Source organism: Amphiura filiformis, chromosome 5 (genome assembly GCF_039555335.1).
Source record: "Amphiura filiformis chromosome 5, Afil_fr2py, whole genome shotgun sequence".
NCBI lineage: Eukaryota > Metazoa > Echinodermata > Ophiuroidea > Amphilepidida > Amphiuridae > Amphiura > Amphiura filiformis.
In genome coordinates this window covers 4966039-4988622 of record NC_092632.1, presented here as the reverse complement: position 1 = coordinate 4988622, position 22584 = coordinate 4966039, and the positions used below count along the sequence as shown (strand labels likewise).

Below are 22584 nucleotides of genomic sequence, written 5' to 3'. Positions count from 1 at the left end.
AAAGATAGAGATAAGATTCAAGGAGCCAGTTTCCACCCGATCATGTGCCAAAATAGTGTAAATTTATTTATACCAAATTTTTGCACACACCAATAAAGTCCTTTTTTTTAAGCTCAAAGACTTTACATTGTACATTTTGTACAGTCTCTCTAAAAAACATGCTATTTAGCATATATCCCACTATCAATACCTGGTCAAAATGATGCAACCAAAATTTTTAGCCCTCCACCCCCTAGGATCTAGCCTAAGAACCAATCAATTAATATGGGCCTCATGGAAGAACAGAGGATGTACCTTAAAACATCCACAAAAAAAGTAACCGAGACAAAAGAAAAAATAAAAAAAAAAAAAAATAGATACTGGAAATCCTGAGATTAACAGCCACAGTGACATTGTTGATACTGAGATTTGTATAGTTCTGAGATTTGTATTGGAAATTGGTTTGTTGTTGAGTGTAATGAGGCTCATTTTCCAGCTTAGTGAAGTGATTGAAATCGGGCAAACTAGAGTATTTGCACCAAGCAGGAAATGGTCTCAACCAAAAGATGACCAAACATTCTATAACTCAGGAAGCAATTTTTAAAAACTTACAGAGCAAATAACCATTAACATTACAAGTTTTGTGAGGGAATTTAGAGTCAAATAACATGGAAGTAAAAGTTTTATCAATTGTTGACTGTTCAATTTAACTGTTTAAATTTAAGCCCTAGAATAAAATATCCAAACAGGATCAAGCAAAGGCGTATGTAAGGCTGGGATGTTTGTATGTAATGTGTGTGGTACATTGTATGCTGGTACATACACTGAATAGTGTTATTTGTACATAGATGGGTTATTTGGGGGGGGTTATTTGTACATAGATTGAGTTATTTGATCATTACACCAGTTGTTGAGGAATTGTTATCAAAAAAAAATTGACATTTAGATGAACAATACCATTTTATATATGGCCGGACAAACTGTAGCACATGTTACCGTAGCACGAGTTACCATGTTTTTTGCCAGTCAATATAAAACTATGAGGGGCACAACTTTTTAAGGTATACCAAAACAAACCTTATTATAGCAATTACTTATCATATAATCAATAAGGCTTTAGTGTTTTTTGTTTTAGCACACCATCAAAATAAAAATGAGTGATTTTTAAGCATGTCCTCTGCTCAGTAGTACGAGTTACCGATTTTACAGCTGTCCCATACATACAAAAGTTGATATCCTGAATTAGCAATACTATGAGGATCTAGCCTTGAATGTTGGGTATTAAAATACAAAAAATACAGATTCTAATCAAATCAATTTAAAAGCTGGAGCACAAAGTATGTAAAAGGACGCCATAAAGTGTAGCACGAGTTACCGTGGAATTGCCCAGAAATATACTCACTGATTATAACACTGAATAAATTAAATAGGCCAAAATTATCTCTTCCACATAGACAATTCAATACTACACCATGTATGTATCTTCTATAATATATTGTTAGGAAAAGAGATTAAAAAAGGCTATAAGGTCATCAAAGGTCAGGTTATAGGTCAATTGGTTCAGGTCAAATTCAGGCATCAATTCTGAATACATGTGATAGTCTGTGATATCATACATGTCATAATGAGGCATCAATTTTGATATTTTGTCTGTTACTGGATATATAATGGAAATGTGTGAGGTGGATATACTAAAATACCTTGGGATGTAAATGGTGAGTACAATTAAGATTGCCTAGTTGAGTTGGATTGGGCAAATAAATATAAAATAGTTACCAAAATCACAAAAATGAAGCTTACGGCAAACTACCTAATATGGTGGTATAGGTGACAAAAAATACAATCTTTTTCAACATTGCTGTAGTGTGGTTGTGGTAACCTGTTACCTATGGCTTAATTAAGTTTCAGTGACATAGTGTTGGAAGTTCAAAATACAAAATATAGCTCGACATTGAAAATAGAAGCAATTTAACCGGTTAGTTTTTGATAGTTGTGGAGCACCAAGTTCATGAAGTCATAAAAGAAATCAGGGACCACTTATTCACATTTTACATATCAACATTATTTCCCTATGTGTTAGCAACACATATCCAAAATTTTAACGAAATCCGTTGATAGTAAGCTTTCCAAAATGAAGTGAATTTAAATCATCAGTGATGTACCTCCTTTTGGCTTCTATCTTCAAAAGCATGTAAGCTACATTGATACCGATGCCACCAATAAAACGAGAAGATTTGCCCCTTCATTTTGCATACCACTTTGTCCAATTTTGTTTTGTAATTTCTTCACAAAATGCAAAAAAATGCAAAAAAAAATCAATGGGTGTAGTACCCCCTTAAAGAGAAACATGATCTACATCTACAAAATACTCAATAACGTTGCTAAAAGTAAAAGCAATATCTAATTGAGATATGATATCATATTATGTACACGTAGGGCATTTTATGATTTAATAAGTTTCCCGAAGTTGGAACCACCAGAAGACTATAAAAAATAAATTGTTTGTTTGTCTTACATATCTGGGGTTATCATTGTCCATCTAAAAGGTAATTAAAACAGAATCAGGTGTAAATTTGCATATTTCACTATCCAAATGAATGTTTTTTTTAAAAGCAGTTTAAGGGCGAGAGCACATCAGACATATCAATTTTTTGATATATAAACTTTTTTTACTCTAATGATATGTATATAAAGTGTATGTAGCTGGGATGAAAAGCTGACGATCAATTAAAAATTTTAACCTTTTGTATTGAAGATATGGATTTTTTTTCCCAAAACACCAAAAACATTTAGATCTTTTTGGGAATAAAATACATTTCTTCAATATGAAAGGATATCAAAGAATATCAAAATTTTCAATTGATCGTCGGTTTTTCATCCCAGCTACATACACTTTAAGTACATATCATTAGAGGACTGTTAAATATAAAAAATTTAAAAAATAAAAAATTTTGATAATTTGTCATAATATTTGTATTATATCACAATTTAAAAAAAAATCAAAATTATTTGATATCATCAGGACATTCCTCAATTCAGAATGCAATTCGATACTTGTCTGGTGTACTTTCAGCTCCCTCAAAAAATGTGAAAACATCGCTAAATGTTAATATCCGATCCCTTAAAACTGCATAAAAACTGTTTTCAAACTTTTACCAGTGTAATTTAGAATGTTAAATTTCTGTTAGAAATTTTGTTTTCAAAATAGGGTCAGTCAGATGAGGAAAAGCAAGCACTTTTTTGGTGGGTTTGGTCTAGATCTATTAACTTTACTTTCAACAATATTTTGTGTAATTACAGATTCAGAGCTATTCAAAGCTAGATGAGTATGATCCAGATATGGCTAGAGAGTTACTGGACAAATTGGTGGTGGTCAAACTCAATGGTGGTCTTGGGACTAGCATGGGATGCACCGGTCCAAAGAGTATCATCCCAGTCAGGAATGAGCTGACATTCTTGGATCTTACTGTCCAACAGATTGAGGTGAGAGGGTAAACACAAAACACATGGGACAAACATATTGCTTGTGTAAAGGTCCTATAAACATTTAATTATCTTGCTTAAGAAAGTGTTATGTTGTGTCATATAAAATGGCTAAGAACCAATAAGGCCAAAAAAAAAAAAAAGAGGTTCGTCTCAAAGCTTGCGCGCGCGTTTGTAAAATCCCACGATTTGACAAAAAACAAATGCGGAAATTTTTTTTATTTCAAAAAAAAAAAAAATTTTTAGTTTTTTTCAGAAAAAATCGGCGAAAATCAGACTTTTTTTCTCAAAATACTATGAAAAAAAGTCAGGAGTAAAAAAAAAAAAAAAGATCGCATTTCACATTTGTTTTTAAATTTCTCGTGTGCTTTGAGACAAACCTATTTTTTTTTTGGCCTAAGATAGCAAGAACTTTCTCATGTGTTTAAGAATTTATATAGTCTAAAAAAAAAATTGTGCTACTTTTGATTTGCAATTTAGTAAAACATACAATCGTACATTTTGTCTACTGCAGTATGACATCAAAACCTTCAGGCAGCTGTTTCATACTCGCATTTCTGCAGTGCCTTTGCGCTTGTGTAAGGCAGCTCTTTGAATGAATGCTGCGCACAGAGAAATTCACTCTGACATCACTTACTGCACCTTACAAAAAGCATTTTAGTATATACAAATGATGCCTAGAGTTGAAAATGATAGCTGCCCAAAATGGGTAACTTTCAAGTTGCATGGTCTATAGGCAAAATATCTAATTCTTGATCATGAGAGGATGTACCATCTGCTTAGCCCTAACCCTACCCATGTTTTTTTGCTATCGGAAGGGAAAGCAGAAACGAAAAAGGAGAGAAGGTGAAGAAAGAAGTCACTTGGTACCCCCGGGATTCGAACCCGGGACCCCTCGCATGCCACGCACACGATCACCGACATGTAGCTACCGAGGTTTGGCTGCCCCAGGCAGCAATTCCCTTGGTATATATGACTTAGGCTGATTGCATCATCAAGTCACATGGAATGCATGCATGCAGAGTGGTTTTAATAGTGAGTTTTAGTGAGACTCAGTTGGGTTAGGGTTAGTGTTGCGTCAGCGCTACTTTTCATCATGGAGCATCACGATTGTAGGATTAAAGACCATGATTGGCCAATTGTCAAAAAATGTACTTGCACCGTAAGCGTGTAGTCTTGCTTGTAGTACACTCTGTGCATATCCATGTTGGCTTTAAATCAAGAATTAGATATTTGCCTATAGTAACAAAAAAATACAAAAAAGAAAGAAAAATTCAAGAAAAGTTTCCATACAATACAACGGTCTATGTATTAAAACCATCATGAAGTCAAGCATGATTCACAGTGTGTATTTATTATTGCCAACATCTGAACATATATATGCATCCTGAATGCCAAAATACAATTTGGTAGTTTCAATTTGATGGCTTGACAAGTTTTAAATGAAGAAAAATGAGACAGGTAACAGATAAATCAGGACAGGCATCTTTTTTGGGTTACTGGTCCTGGTGTCACGCTACATTTGGTTGGATTTTTATCCTAGCAAGTGATGCAAAACTAATTAATAATTTTCTCTTGACTCTCTCCATACAGCATCTAAACAAGACTTACGGGAGTGATGTGCCTTTAGTGCTCATGAATTCATTCAATACTGATGAAGATACCAAGAAGATTCTAAGGAAATACAATGCTTGCCAAGTCAATATCCATACATTTAACCAGAGCAGGTGAGTTGAATGTACAGGATAATTATATGCACAGTTCATCACCGCTATCTTATTTGTGGACCATGGCAGTCAATAAGATGAAATGCAATAATATCCCTGTTTCCAGTAACATGTTCTAACAAATGTTTGTAACCCTATCAGCCTAAGTATATTTGACGTATTCCAGATCTGCTCTTTCAGATATCAAGAAAGCCCCCATGTCAGCCTTTACTTCTTCCTCTATCACTGCATTCTTACCGATGGGAGTCAAGGATTTATGATTTGTATATAGAATGCTAGTTTATATATCCGATTGACCCAGTCCTTTTCATGACCCAGGTCATTTCTTATGCCATACCAGTACCACAAATAAAAAAATGTATTCAGGTATGTTGTATATCAGTAATTTGTGCACTGTAAAAGCCTGGATAGGTTTATAGGAGGTGCTGATATCAGCAAGTAGGTAATGTGATAAATGTAACATTTTGCTGCATTTTCACTAATAACATGCTACCGTATACATTTGCTCCATTAAATGGGACATTTTCGAAAGAGGGGATGTGTATTAGAGGTCATTTTTACAACGATAGTTTGGGGAAAAAATTGTTAAGTAAGCTTAAGATGAACTTATGATCAATGGCTTACGGTTCACTTCCGGGTTTGCGATGCCATTTTTGGCAATTAATGATTGTGTGTAGACTGTGATAAGCTTACGTACACAAGAAGGCATGGAATTTTTAGCACTTTTTGGTTTACAAAATAGTGGAGGTATTTATTAGGGGGGGGGGGCACTGGGCACTAATAAGTAAGTATATGAGATATTCTTCTATTCACAACATATGTAAAGATCACAACAAAGAATAGCCACTTGAGATACAAATGAAGATTTAATTTATTTAACCAGAGTCTTGCTTGTACTTAATGTTGCTTGTAAAATCCATTATTAATAAATGTACTCTTTGTGTCTTCATGGTTTTCACTTTCAGGTATCCAAGAATAAACAAAGAATCTCTACTACCAATTGCCAAAGATTGGTCTACCAATGGAGATAATCTGGAATCGTGAGTAATTGTGTGTATTTATTCAAATAATGTAATCAGTGTCATTGCAAAACTGATCAAACCGATGCTGAAATATAGGTGAGAGTTGCATGTTATGATTCTACTGCTTGTCAGCCCATGAAGAAAAATGTGTGTTTTATAAGGCTTATACAATGTAACATAGTGTAGTCAGTGTACATGTGAATACCAGTGCTCTGAGTGAGTGCTTGCGATTAAAGCTGCACCCAATAAAATACACGCTGACGTCTCTGACTATACTAGAATAAAAGTACCATAGTAAAATATTGTGTTGGTTAACAAGCCATACTAATAGAATACTTACATGTTTTTCCCTTTACTGCAGATGGTACCCACCTGGCCACGGTGACGTCTACCAAGCATTATACAATTCAGGCTTATTGGAGAACTTCATTAATCAGGGCAAAGAATATATGTTTATGTCCAATATTGACAACTTAGGTGCTACTGTGGATCTCAGTATCCTTTTTTTAAATCTGTAAATTAAGCTTTGTGGTTTGCTTCAGGTGGGGGTGGGGGTGTGTGTGTATTCCAACTGGGGAGATTCACACAACCAAATTCACACGGGAGATTTTTTTACACAAATCTGACAGCAACCGCCATACTGTGGAGGTTGATCAAATCAGAAAATGGCAGGTGATATACCCCTCTCTATGGCTCAAAATCCCCATTTCTGAGGTTATCTCCAACTGTGGAGCTCCACGGTTGTTAGCAGACTCCACAGTTGGTATGTGGCAAAACACACACACCTCCACAGTTTGAATGCGGTTACAAACGCACCCCTACACTTGGCAGCATTTACAAGATATGGTGTGTGAGTGTATGAAAGGGGGTGAGTGGGTGTGTGTTTTGGTGGGTTGTGGGGGTTACGTATGTGTAATATTCGTTAAACATGAATGAAAGGATGTAAAAATATTAAATTCAAAGATGTTGAAAATTGACACAATATGTAAATACACACCATCTGCTGCAGAAACGGAAACTTAAGTGTGATACCCTACATTCCAACCAGGGATTTTGAGAATGCGTCCCATATCGGTGATCAAAACATATATTCCTGGTTGATAGGTTAAATGTTATAATTTGTTTAACATCCTTGTGAAAGAAAGGAAGTAACATCAATGTTTGCATAATCCTAAAAATGTGTCCCCATTTGGGGGGGGGGGGGTAGTTTGGACGGTCAGATAACAATTGTTAAAATTCACCTTTTGATATTGTGAATACTAGCACACACACCCACCCACCCACTGCTCATGAATTGATTTAACTTTTAACTTTAAATTTTATGGAAATAAATAGGTTAATGATGAATTTACACCTGTACTAATGTTATGTATCATGTTGATGTATACAACAGCAATCATGCTCTATATTCCTTAATTCAAACAATCAGAAATTTTAAGTACGCTACTGGGTGAAGGCAATAGAGAATTTGTGATGGAAGTTACAGACAAAACAAGGGCTGATGTCAAAGTAAGTCTAATCTATTTTGTGAATCTGTGTTGCATCATCAGCCCAAAGGCTTGATATTGGACTTGAGAATCAAGCTGATATTTCTAGTATTGTCTCCCTTCATATTTCCTGCCCACATGACATTTAAGTAGAAACTATCATATGAGCTAGAAGAAAACTGAACTGAGTACCTGATGCCTGACAATTGATTACAATTAGGTCCATGAACATGATATCTACCCACAGAATATCTAATATACCCCAATTTTAATTCCAAAACCATAAATTTTACCCTTACGAAATTGGTTTACATGTACAAGTCTGTGGGAGCAATCAACATTTGTCAATTATCTTAAAAAGATCAATATGTAAGTTATGCCCTTTTGCCATGGGAGGGCAGTATAATAGACGTCTGTTAAAAATATGATATTATTAGGTATTGAAACAATTGCAACTACAACTTGGTTTGTCATTTTTTTCTACAACACCTGTTCACACAATAAGGTGTAACTTATCAAGACAATTTAGGAGGCATGCTCCATCCATGTAGGTTATGAAAAAAAATATATTGGTAAGCATTGGACCTTTCCATGGAAATGAGATATCTGCTACTCCAGGTCCCAGAATGAACCTGTGAAATTTCACAATAAGCAAAGTGAGTGTTGCTAAAATAAATTTTTAAAATATGGATAAGAAACAGATATAAGTTCTTCTCCAATTTAATCTTTTCTGCAGTATAAAGATATTCATGCATCGCAAACCGATTCTACCAATTTCGGTGGGATTGTAAGCTTATTGTAGCTTATTTATTATACAATAAGTGGAAAAATTATTAAAACATTTTGCTTGTCAATGGCTCATTTTGGTTGATTGCAACACAAGTAATTTCACAGAACTTTGACGAAACTAGTATTTGTTATTCCTTCACAGGGTGGTACGTTGATTCATTATGAAAACAAGCTGAGATTGTTGGAAATGGCACAGGTACCAAAGGAACATGTAAGTAGCAAGATTTGAAAGCAAAACAACTTGTAAAGGTGTTGCAAGTCACACCTACATATAGCTTGTCAACATTTGTCAAGTGACATAAGTAGGAAAGGAGACATTTTCTTGGAATTTGGAGGAATTTGATCAAATACATAGGCAAAGTTTAGGCAAAACATTGTTGGATATTACAAACAATTAGTAGTAGATTACTGGACTGACCTAAGGGACTTATACAGTCTCATATTTGGACTTCATTTGATAACTGCCTGGATGTATAACCAGTGTTGGGAGAGCGAGTTGACGCAGCGGTTGTTCCCTCGCCTTGCACTACTGAGGTCCCAGGTTCAAACCCTGGCCATGCCTAAGGCACTTGGTTTATCTTGATCCATTCTCGCTCTCGCAGGTTTTCTCCAGGATCTCCAGTTTCCTCCTGCTTTCAAAATCAGTGATTAGTTGTTTGGTTATCAAAAACTTCCTTCACCCAATGGAATTTGGAGAGCTGCAGAAAATGGGTGCATGTTACAATCCAAGTGCGTTTGCTCCAGGTTTGGCTGCCAGACTAGCTGATGCGATCTGATTGTGATGATTCACCACGCAGCGAAATTACAGCGCTTTGAAATGTGCTATATAAAATCCGACATTTATTTTTATGTTGATCATAGTAGAATTTCATATATTGTTACATTTTCTCTGTCAATTCTGGAACTTGATGATTGATATACATCAACATTTAAATGTTAGTAATATTCACCAACATTTAAATATTCAATGTTTTGCTGTTGCTTAAAGAGCTTCTGGAGATACACTTTTTTCTGACATGTGTAGTGATAAAAAAGTGCTGAATTTAACAATTGTCTATCCAATCATGAAAATTACTAATGAAAGTATTCAAAAAAAAATCTATTTCTGCTTCATTTAAACTTCTGCCACTCTGTAAAACTTTTCTCAAATGTTTCCAATCAAATAAATGTAACAGTCAATAACAATATTATCTGTGTTTCATTTCTTGATACAGGTGGATGAGTTCAAGTCTGTCACTAAGTTCAAGTAAGTCTTAAAAGAAATAATGTACAAATTGTTGTGACTGTGTTGTTACACAGGTCTTAATATGATACTTTGATCTGTACTGCACAGGTGGGTCTCATAACTTGCAGATTAGTACTGTATTTATCCTTTTGATTTTAGTCTTCATTGGGTTACAGCATCTGTTATGTTTAGGAAGATGAATACTTGACATGAATTAAATTGTTCAGCCAAAATTGGCAACAAATTTACATATTCACCTCTTGCACTATTCACCCATACTGGGTAGATCCTCAAACTGGCAACAGACATGAAAGGAAGAAGTTATCAAAATTTGAAACAATTATCAAATTAACATAAAATGTTAAATTTAAGTGCCAAGTATTTGGATTTTTGGTGACTGGAAATTTCATGTTTTGGACCCATTTCTCTCAAATTGTAAAACTATTAAAATTTGACTTTATTGCCAGTTGAAGCAAAAGATGTAGCTATGTTTCATTTGTTTGGCAAACAGGATAATGTTTTTAATCCAAAAAAATTAGTGCTGTATTTTTTTGGAAGTGGGAGTAATAGATATTTTGAGTAAAGTAAATTGTATATTCACTGAGACTCAACTATTCCCTTATATTAGAATGAAAGTTCATCTGTGTTGGTAGTAAACATAATTTAGTGGTTTAAGCCTTTGATCACAACACACAAATTTGCGTACCTGGAATTTTCAGTCTACACTTCGACTCTCATCAGCAGACTGGCAACCCAATTTATATCGGCGAGACTGAAAGATTTTTGGAACACCGTCGCCCCACCTCGTCTGAGGTTTCCTAACACATTTCATTTCATTTCATTTCATTTTATTTGTCAGATAAAAAACATTAAACATAGAGTAAAACACATACAATGATTGCACAATATTAAAAAAGCATATAACATTTTCAATTGACCAGCAATTAACATGAGTTATTTTCATAAAGGAGTTATTAAAAGGCAAGACTCCAGTCCATGATGAGGAATCCAAGACTCCCTCGGTGTGCAAAAACAGGAGAACAACACACAGAGCCTCTGGCAGGGATAGCCAAGAGTAACAAAAGTCACTTTCAAAGTGGCTAAACCTAAAAACTCTGCAAAAACAACACAGCAAAACAGAGATCACACCGAAGGAGACAGGATTCCTCCCAATGTACTAGAGTGGGGTAAAATAAATAAACTAAACATATTACATAAGATACACTCGATAAAAAAATCAATTCCAGCTGAGATTTTTGAAGTGCTCTTTGGAATTTGTTAACAACCCATTTAAACTGAAAAGAAGTTGATTACGGAGATCTTGAGGAAGTTGATCAAAAAAAGCAGGAAATCTGTTGAAAACAGTGAATTTAAAACCATCTGTGCGAGCATAGGTGTGACTCAATTTTTAATTCTCGTTGTGGCGGGGATTCACTGAGATAAACTTAAAGGGATTGATATCATACCTCCCATACAAACATTTTGAAACAAAGGACAAAGCAAGGTAAATATATCTGTTACGCATAGAAGATAAACCGAGCATTTCTAATCTGAAATTGTAACTAAGCTCCCCCCGGGGAGCAGGAACACAAACACGAGCCAGAAGTTTTTGAGTTTTTTCAAGTGATTTTAAATGACCAATTTGGTAAAGGAGCCACCCTGGTATTCCGTATTCCAAGATGGGTCTACATAATGTGGAAAATAATCTGGACGAGAATATCTGGATCGTTACAACGGACCAGCCGCCTAATAAAACCAAAGAGTCTTGAAGCTCTTGAAGTAACATACTTGACATGATCACCCCATTTCATATTAGCGGAAATTAAAACACCAAGGTATTTATAGAGTCTACGACCCTATTTTTGGGTCAAGTGTCCGAAAGGTCGCTGACCTCTAAATTAGGTTGCCAGTCTACTGATAAAAGTCGAAGTGTCAACTAAAAATTCCAGGTACGAAAATTTGTGTGTTGTGATCAAAGGTTTAAACCACTAAATTATGTCAACTATTCCCTGTTTATTGCTGTGATTAGGCATGGACTTTGTTTAGTTTTCTGTTGTCTCACAAACATCACTGTCATTGCTGTTGTTTCGTCATTACAGATTCTTCAACACCAATAACCTGTGGATTAAATTGGATGCCATCAAGAGAGTTGTAGAGGAGAAATCACTAGATATGGAGATCATTGTTAACAATAAAGTAAGTGCAGGTTGTCATCTGTGAAGAAGTCATTTCACAAAACCGTTTAATCTAACATATCTTAGGTAACCAATCACAAACTTATTACAAAACGTATATTTCACCTGTAACAAGATGGATTTCTCTAAAAAAGTTTTTTTTATTATGATTTGTGCCCATTGTAAGCAATCTTGTATGCTTGTAAAGTGACCTCTGTTCTGTAGAGAAGTCCACTTATTCCTGTGAAAACTGGTTGGAGAGATGCTGGCTTAGGGAAGTTTGTAGCAGAAATCCCAAAAATCCAGTTACATATTTAAAGGGTTCCATCAGACATATAGTTGGCAACAGTGTCATGTAATGTATAACTCCACAAGTCTCAGCACACTACAGGTTGTCGCTGACCACTACAGCCCCATATCATTCCATAAAAAACAACTCAGGGACTTGCAGCTAAGAAGCGCACACCCTAGACATTCCACAATCGACCTTTGCAGCCAGGATCAGCTCCCCGAGTTTGTACGAGTTACAACGAGACAATTAGCAGTAAGTTCCTTGTCCAGGGGAATTTCAAGCTAACTCCACCGGAGAGCATACTAACCACCACCAGGGTTCAAACCCACAACCTCTCACACTATTAGTCAAATGTCTTATTTAAAGTAACCATATCCCACAGGCAGATGGGTCATTTTCCTAGCTTCTGGTGGTACATGTACCTATAGATCTACATCTATCACCAGATACGGTTTTCATCTGTGTGTCATCACAGACAAGCATGAGCAGCATAATATTATCCCATAAATGAGCTAATGACACTGTGTAAATATATTTACCTGTTAATACCTTTACATAATTGATTCTTTATACTTCAGACTACAGAAGGTGGATTGAATGTCATTCAACTGGAGACTGCTGTAGGTGCTGCCATGAAGAACTTCAATGCTTCTCTTGGTAAGAAACAGAGAATTTGATAAAGAGAATTTATCCAAGAAGCTTCTTACATAATGCTATTAGAATCTGCGATATTATATTGTCATAGACATAGATGAGGACCAAAATTAGATTATCTGCGGCTTTGTTTTTGATTTTGTAAAAGTGAAATTTACGGTGCTAGAAAGCATGAATGCTTCAAATATTGCACTGTATAAAATGTACTTAGTTGGGTGTATGGCAAACAATCTGCAGGCACACTGGCTTCCTCATTGTAAGTAACCTCTCCAGATAAATTCATTGGTTACAACACATTTGCTATTTTACTTTCAACCAGTAAACAACAAAAATTTAGACTTTGACAAAAATCTATTTTGAATATGCATTGAACAAAAGTCAATCTAAGCACAATTTACCATTATGAGAGGTCAATTATACTATTTGTATGTTTTTTTCACGCAGGTATCAATGTACCCAGAAGCCGTTTCCTTCCTGTCAAGAAGTCATCTGATCTCCTACTGTGTATGTCCAATCTGTATACCATGAAAGCAGGTAGTCTTACTATGAGTCCTATGAGACAGTTCCCATCCACACCATTGGTGAAACTAGGAACACACTTTGATAGAGTAAGTCATGTGATCTCCTACTGTGTATGTCCAATCTGTATACCATGAAAGCTGGTAGTCTTACTATGAGTCCTATGAGACAGTTCCCATCAACACCATTGGTGAAACTAGGAACACACTTTGATAGAGTAAGTCATCTGATCTCCTACTGTGTATGTCCAATCTGTATACCATGAAAGCTGGTAGTCTTACTATGAGTCCTATGAGACAGTTCCCATCAACACCATTGGTGAAACTAGGAACACACTTTGATAGAGTAAGTCATCTGATCTCCTACTGTGTATGTCCAATCTGTATACCATGAAAGCTGGTAGTCTTACTATGAGTCCTATGAGACAGTTCCCATCCACACCATTGGTAAAACTAGGAACACACTTTGATAGAGTAAGTCATGTGATCTCCTACTGTGTATGTCCAATCTGTATACCATGAAAGCTGGTAGTCTTACTATGAGTCCTATGAGACAGTTCCCATCCACACCATTGGTAAAACTAGGAACACACTTTGATAGAGTAAGTCATGTGATCTCCTACTGTGTATGTCCAATCTGTATACCATGAAAGCAGGTAGTCTTACTATGAGTCCTATGAGACAGTTCCCATCCACACCATTGGTAAAACTAGGAACACACTTTGATAGAGTAAGTCATGTGATCTCCTACTGTGTATGTCCAATCTGTATACCATGAAAGCTGGTAGTCTTACTATGAGTCCTATGAGACAGTTCCCATCCACACCATTGGTAAAACTAGGAACACACTTTGATAGAGTAAGTCATGTGATCTCCTACTGTGTATGTCCAATCTGTATACCATGAAAGCTGGTAGTCTTACTATGAGTCCTATGAGACAGTTCCCATCCACACCATTGGTAAAACTAGGAACACACTTTGATAGAGTAAGTCATCTGATCTCCTACTGTGTATGTCCAATCTGTATACCATGAAAGCTGGTAGTCTTACTATGAGTCCTATGAGACAGTTCCCATCCACACCATTGGTAAAACTAGGAACACACTTTGATAGAGTAAGTCATGTGATCTCCTACTGTGTATGTCCAATCTGTATACCATGAAAGCTGGTAGTCTTACTATGAGTCCTATGAGACAGTTCCCATCCACACCATTGGTAAAACTAGGAACACACTTTGATAGAGTAAGTCATGTGATCTCCTACTGTGTATGTCCAATCTGTATACCATGAAAGCTGGTAGTCTTACTATGAGTCCTATGAGACAGTTCCCATCCACACCATTGGTAAAACTAGGAACACACTTTGATAGAGTAAGTCATGTGATCTCCTACTGTGTATGTCCAATCTGTATACCATGAAAGCAGGTAGTCTTACTATGAGTCCTATGAGACAGTTTCCATCAACACCATTGGTAAAACTAGGAACACACTTTGATAGAGTAAGTCATGTGATCTCCTACTGTGTATGTCCAATCTGTATACCATGAAAGCTGGTAGTCTTACTATGAGTCCTATGAGACAGTTCCCATCGACACCATTGGTGAAACTAGGAACACACTTTGATAGAGTAAGTCATCTGATCTTCTACTGTGTATGTCCAATCTGTATACCATGAAAGCGGGTAGTCTTACTATGAGTCCTATGAGACAGTTCCCATCCACACCATTGGTAAAACTAGGAACACACTTTGATAGAGTAAGTCATGTGATCTTCTACTGTGTATGTCCAATCTGTATACCATGAAAGCAGGTAGTCTTACTATGAGTCCTATGAGACAGTTTCCATCAACACCATTGGTGAAACTAGGAACACACTTTGATAGAGTAAGTCATGTGATCTCCTACTGTGTATGTCCAATCTGTATACCATGAAAGCAGGTAGTCTTACTATGAGTCCTATGAGACAGTTCCCATCCACACCATTGGTAAAACTAGGAACACACTTTGATAGAGTAAGTCATGTGATCTCCTACTGTGTATGTCCAATCTGTATACCATGAAAGCTGGTAGTCTTACTATGAGTCCTATGAGACAGTTCCCATCCACACCATTGGTAAAACTAGGAACACACTTTGATAGAGTAAGTCATGTGATCTCCTACTGTGTATGTCCAATCTGTATACCATGAAAGCTGGTAGTCTTACTATGAGTCCTATGAGACAGTTCCCATCCACACCATTGGTGAAACTAGGAACACACTTTGATAGAGTAAGTCATGTGATCTCCTACTGTGTATGTCCAATCTGTATACCATGAAAGCGGGTAGTCTTACTATGAGTCCTATGAGACAGTTCCCATCAACACCATTGGTGAAACTAGGAACACACTTTGATAGAGTAAGTCTTCTACAGTTTGTCCACTCTGAAGTACAAAGCGACAGCGCTCGTGTATACATCGCGTAAACAGTGCATAGTGCTGCGTCTCTGCTGAGGTATGCATGCCTTCAAAGTCGGCACAATGTGTGCGTCCGCGTCGGTACTTTGTACTTCAGAGTAGACTGACTGTAGTTTACATCTAATGCAGGCATGCCACAGGAGTGATCAGGCAACTTTACAGTGGCATTCAGGGAATCTTTGGAAAAGAAAGAACGTTCCCAGGACCATCACAAGTTTAAATCATGGGGTTGGGGAAGAGCAGTACTGGAATGATGTTTACCTAGGCTTAATTAACTTCAACATCTAGCTTCAAATCCAAAACTGCACACATTCTGCACAGAAATTTAGCCATGGTATTTCACGCAATGAACGAGAGCCATGACCTAGCCACCCCCCATCTCCTTGGTCTGGGGATTAATATGTTTTTGGTGGTGCCAGGATTTTGAAAACTTGCTACCATTTTTTTACAAAAGGAAAATAAACTCAAGTTTTAATTTTGACTTGATTTCAATCAAAATTCAAGCTTTGTTGCAAATGTTTCACAGATTTTATAGTCTGCTTCAATTTAGGCCTTTTCAAAATTAGTATTTCCTATTCTGTCCATGCCAATTCTGTCAATCCAATTGAACTCCATCCACTGTGACTGAAAAACCAGAGAACAAAGTCCTGCTTATGTTGGATTTGACCTTTTAATCTCACCATACACAGGAGCTCTCGGGTATTTATCTCGGAATGATGAATGCGTAATTAACCGAAGTTTCTCATAATATGCACGTCGCACATATGAATATTTATGTTTCACCACACTGTCGATCACATGTGGACAAGATCGATGACTGGGCGTGGTGATACTGCAAACATGGTGGTGCCTACGTGTATATGACATGTTTTAATGAGATAACAACATGATTATTTCACTGCTGCCCCTCATAATTAACTATCTGATCCAAAGTCCCCTTTTTTTCTTGGGCATGTGGTTTTCGGGAGGTGACAGTTTTCAATTGGGCAGGGTTTGTGAAAGAAAGCAAAAAGTAAGTTTTTAAAAGGGGCATACGAGTAAACTTAAATTTTGCAGTCAAATAACGATAAATTGGGATTTTTAAATAATTAAGGCTTTGGGGATGAAAATTACAAATTGCAACCCATTGATACACCAGAGAGCCTGAAAGTGCTATGCCTCTCAGCTGTATATCTCCAGGTTTCGCATTTAATATGGTGTGTGTTGGGGTTGGGGATGCATGATATGTGGGTTTAGGAGATTATAAATTGATATATACCAGTTTGTTAAGTTCTTTACAGAGGTTCTTACCAAATTTGATCCTTATACATAGGTTACTGTTGGCATGTTCTTATTACAGGTGCAACACTTTCTAAAGAGATTTGCCAGTATTCCAGATTTGCTGGAGCTAGACCATCTTACAGTTTCTGGTGATGTAACATTTGGAAAAGGTGTGGCGCTTAAGGTAGGTGTAATAGTTATCGTAATAAACTGCACATGAGATGTTTTATTTCACTTCAAACAGCATTGTCATTCAATCAAAATTTAAATTTTTATTTCAAAATGTTTCTTTTATCTCACACAAATTAAGTTGTATTAAATTAAATCAAATGGGCAGAAGAAATAGATCCCTCCATCTGTAGAACTTCTGGGAATATCTCTCTCTCTCTCTCTTAATTAAGTAATACTTTGGGTAATGCCCTATCGTTTACATGCAAATAATGTGTCCGAGGTAGTGAAAATGTATATTCATTTTTAGATGTTTTTACTGCAGAGGACACATTATATGGGTGTTAAGAATAAGGCAGTAACCTTCATTTCTATTCTTTTACTGCAAAAATATTGTGATTTCAAGAGAAAACATCCTTTTTTGCTCAAATATTTGAAGTCGGTTACATAAAAGTAAAGCATGTATGCATATCCACAGCACAAGTGACATCACAGGAAAATTGCAAATTGCTCTGTGCTGACTGTGCATGCTTTATTACATTCTATATATGTGACCCATCACATCAAAACACGGCAGTTGTCGGAAACCCACATTTAAAGATAACAAAGAAAATGTGCCCCGAAAAATAAAGGAAATAATAAGGAATTTGAATTCTATTTGTCCCATAAAATCAACATTCTACATGCGACATCAATGGATGAGGTGTCATTTTAAAGCTTTAAAGCAGTCCTTTAGTCTGGTAAAGAAACCTGTAAGTTCATTTTTGACGACAACTGCCGTGTTTCGATGTGATGGGTCACATATATGCAATCAGAGCACATAATTTCAAATATAGTACTTTTACATGACACATTTTGACAAATCACAGTGTGTGATTTTCAATAATGGGTTGTGATGGTAATAGAATGAAGAATAAAAGCATGATGTGATGAAATGGTCAAGGCTTGCAAACCAATTCTAGAGCATGTGTCACAATATAAAGGACTACAATTTTTTAAAAGGGGGGAAATCAGAGCACCTCCTTTTGCACATTCCTTGCATTGGTCTCCTTGTTAGAAGATGATGCCCCTGGGAAGGATAACGGCGTAGAAATCTTTTGACAGGGAGGAGTGTTATTTTCTACCTAATTACAATAGAGGCTGTCAGCCTTTCGCCATCTTGTGTGTACAAATGTTCTGTGTGTTCATGCGTCGGACACTACGCGCTGGGCGCAGCTTGGCACGCAGCTGTTATCACGCAACAACACGGTGATTTTGCTGTTCACGCATGGAGATCGAACGACCATCGCAGCGTGTACCCACAAGATGGCGGCATATGACGTCACGCTGACGGCCTCTATTGATGGGGTCAGATGCAAAAAGTGATATATCAATTTTTTTGATTTGAGAAAAGCAAATTAAAAAGTATAAATAAAGAACATAAGAAGAAAATATGTGCTTTGTCTGATCATAGTTTCAAAACTATACATTTGAATTTTTGAAGTAGGTTGACATTTAAAGCTATTAATAGGGCAGATGTTTTTGGCCTTAACGGAAACAAATTTGAAAATGGCGTATATTGCCTTTTGCATCTGAACTGATCAATTGAACATCATCTAAAGTTCATGGCTCTGATAAGTTGCTTAAAGGATGACTCCAGCAATCACAACATTATGCCTTATATGATAGACAATTAATTATCAAGCATGAATCACATGTTTTTTAAAACTCATATTGACCATAAAAACGAATTAATACAGCCGTCTCTCAACATGCGATATTCAAAATTCCGGCCGCTGAAATTGTCCGGTGCACTGGACAATTTCGGCGTGGGTGTTTTGAATGTATCGGGTGTTGAGAGCCGGCTGTTTTGATGGCCAATATGAGTTAGTTTTAAATAAAAACATGTGATTTGTGCTTGATAATTATTTTCCTAACATATAAGGCATAATGTTGTGATTGCTGGAGTCATCCTTCAACTAATTATCTTTGGGCAATTGTAGCTTTCCCACAGCAGTTGGTTTTCATTTACTATGCATCATTGAAAAACATAAAGGTTGTTTTTTGAGTAGGATATGTGATTCCATAAATATTGTTATGACATTTATTGCTTGTATCACTTAAAATGTTAATGAAGTAGGAAATTACTACTGATACAATGTTTTTCTTTTCTCTTGTTCCAATTGTAGGGTACAGTTATCATAATAGCCAATCATGGTGACAGGATTGACATACCATCTGGAGCTGTTCTAGAAAACAAAATAGTCTCCGGAAACCTGCGCATCCTCGATCATTAACAGATGTTTTCTCCAGTATTCAGAATTTGTTATGTCAACTTGAAGTCGAAGAGAGCAAACCTTTGTGGAACTAGCATCAATATCAAGAAGTGTAATGACATCACTGTAAACCAGATGAGATTGTTGCAAGTAATTCTCACCAAGTACACCTAAAAACTATTATGTGTTCAGTCAACTTAGACAAAAGCTAATTGTTTTATTAATTTTATTGTTCTTTAAAAAATATCACAAAAGAAAACTGTTTTTCCATCCTAGGACCTAACAAGTTTTTCAATTTTTCAGCAACAACAAATGTCTTTATTTGATTGTATTAAAGTTCACCCTATTTAAGCTTACAAGTTAACAATTAAGACAAGTTTTCAGCAACCCATTTGAAACCAAAACTACTGTTGACTGATATTTGAAATAAATGTAGATATAATATGTATTCAAGTATAGATGTATTTATTAATGTAGAAAACCTGCTAGGTTCAGAGTTACAAAAATACTTTTCTTTTGTGATTTCTAACATATGATCACATTGGTCTATTCCAGTTAATATACATACACCCACTATGGGAGACATGACTATAGTCTTCCACACAGGGAGTGTACATTTCAAATGGGTTTACCTGAATGGGTGATTCCATTTGAAATCAACACCCCCTTTGTTGGCGATTAAAGCTGTGTCTTCCATAGGGGTGTATGGATTTCAACCGAAATAGCCCATTTTCAAATAAGCAATCAAAACTTTGCATCTAATTTAACTGAGTACACGATAGTACTGTGTAAAGTTCACATATTTTATGAGCTTATTTTGCAAGAATGGGTTCACAGATATTTCAAAGTTATAGGTCTGTACATTGTTCGTGTATCATGTATCAGTGCAGGCTAAACAAGTAAACATTCTTGCATGTATATCATTTAAACACAGTCATGACTTATGTTGATGCTAGTCCTATGAAAGTTGACATTTGCTTGTATAATGCTTTGATGTGGCTTCACCAAGTGCTTCCGTCATGACTTCAAAACACCACAGCTAGAGTGTGATTAATCTTTATATAAAGTAGCAACTCCAACTCCTTTGCAGAGTATCCTAAACTGTGCCAGTATTTTAACACTAAAATATTAGCTCTCGTTTTTAACTTTATCTTAACTGTTAATTGTATTCCTTATCATCACAACTTCAATGCACAAACCTTAACACTAACCTTGACTATAGACACTAAATGCCTAACTTTGTGAAGCGGTGGGATATAAAACAGTCATGATGTGCGATATTATTAGACCAGTAGTTCTTGCAGTGCATGCTAGTATTATATTTTTAAACCAAAACAAAATGAATTACTGAAGATAAATTATACACTCTTTCACTGGACAAAAAAACTTGTTTCAGGGAAAAGCATTATGCATAAGACTATTGTTGTGTTTTACATGGATTACATGCTTGCTACTTAGGATTTCACTGTCATTTATAATGCATTATAGATGTGCAACCAAAGTAAAAAAGGTACATTCAGAAATTAACAATAGAAATACTTTGTCTGCACTCTCCATGTATTGATCAGTAAGTGATGAGACACGTTTTACTATACTATATCATAAACAGCTCACAAGATCACATTGGTCGATATGTTAACTAAGCAAATTCCAAATTTGACTGCCTCAATTACTGTCACCAGTAACTAAAAAAGTAAAAATAACCTATTGCTGTTGTAGCATGAAAACATTGTTTCTGGCTTAATCCTGGCAGAGGCCGGTTACTACATGGATAGTAATGTGTTGTGAGCATGCAACAAAAACAACACATAGAAGATGTGGAGAAAGTGCGGGTTCATTGTGACACATATGTACATGCCCCTTTTATATACAACAGGCTAAAAGCTCTGTGATACCTGTGTCTGGTTTTGTAAAAACCAAGATTTATAATTTTTAGATTTCCGTTATATTTTAATTCACTATTTCAAACATATTTGTATTTTAATTGTCTGTATTGTTATACTATTCTATTTTATTTTTACATTAAGCATTAGGTAACCAAAACAACCAATTTTTTTCTCTCTTTTTGCAATTGTAAAATCAGCCATTTTTTGGCAAATGTAGGTTGATTTTGAGTAAGAAGACATGAGTGAAGTGAATACATATTTGAAAAGCCCATGCAAGTAGCACAGGTTTCATCTCCATACCTATTAGTGGAGTAATACAAATGAGTGTAACAAATATTTAATATTAGATATACTGAAATATAACATAATACAGTTTAGGCACCCATTTGGAAGTAGCTAAACCCAAGTACCAGCGATATTATTAACATTTGTATAATGAGTATATGGTGTTCTGAAACTATTTTGGTGTTCAATATTTAGAACATACAACTGTATCAAGCATTCCATATGAATGAACAATTTTATGTTTAAATTGTGTCAGGGGAGAGGCCTGTTCTACATTTTAAAGACCATGAATTATCCCAGCAGCTGTTATTAATGTGGAGTGTGCTATAAAATATTGAAAGAAAATACTATTAAACATTGAAAAAGAAATACTAATCATCACAGAATGTTTGGTAGGTATTTTCAACTATCAGTTTGTTCTGCAACTTGTCCATCTTGCTTGTTCTTTGTGAAGATCTATAAATCAGCAGGAAGCAAATATTATTTTAGAATAAGGAATACCTTAAGGGATCTGGAATGAGCATTTCGACAGTATTTTTTGTGGGACATTAGAGCACATCAGAAATATCGAATTGCATTCTGAATACGAAGAATGTCTTTCTGATATCAAATAATTTTCATTTTTTGAAATTCACGATATGATACAAATTTTATGACAAATTATTAAAATTTGATATTTTTCACATTTTGATATATAACAGTCCTCGAAGTAAATTTTATAAATCTAATGATATATTCTTAAAGTGTATGTAACTGGGAGGAAAAGCCGACGATCAATTGAAAATTTTGACCTTTCATATTGAAGATATGGATTTTTTTCCCAAAAAGACCTATTTTTTTTTTGTGTTTTGGGAACAAAAATCCATATCTTCAATACGAAAGGTCAAAATTTTCAATTGATTGTCGGCTTTTCATCCCACCTACATAC

The 22584-nt window shown here is 35.7% G+C and overlaps 1 protein-coding gene across 2 annotated transcripts in view; it reads left to right on the top strand.

Annotated features, from left to right (window-relative positions):
* LOC140152515 (UTP--glucose-1-phosphate uridylyltransferase-like) overlaps positions 1-19906 on the top strand; it is a 40032-nt gene extending 20126 nt beyond the window's left edge. The window contains exons 4-15 of one of the 2 annotated variants that reach the window (XM_072174867.1): positions 3280-3462; positions 5056-5189; positions 6155-6229; positions 6573-6706; positions 7641-7720; positions 8630-8698; positions 9702-9733; positions 11812-11908; positions 12757-12835; positions 13277-13440; positions 17142-17246; positions 19399-19906. In XM_072174867.1, the coding sequence (XP_072030968.1) occupies positions 3280-3462; positions 5056-5189; positions 6155-6229; positions 6573-6706; positions 7641-7720; positions 8630-8698; positions 9702-9733; positions 11812-11908; positions 12757-12835; positions 13277-13440; positions 17142-17246; positions 19399-19506 (1260 nt within the window). In that variant the 3' untranslated portion in view covers positions 19507-19906. Of the gene's footprint in view, positions 1-3279; positions 3463-5055; positions 5190-6154; positions 6230-6572; positions 6707-7640; positions 7721-8629; positions 8699-9701; positions 9734-11811; positions 11909-12756; positions 12836-13276; positions 13527-17141; positions 17247-19398 lie in introns of those variants that run through there. The other variant, XM_072174866.1, reaches the window with a different exon arrangement.
* The last annotated feature ends 2678 nt before the right edge of the window (positions 19907-22584 follow it).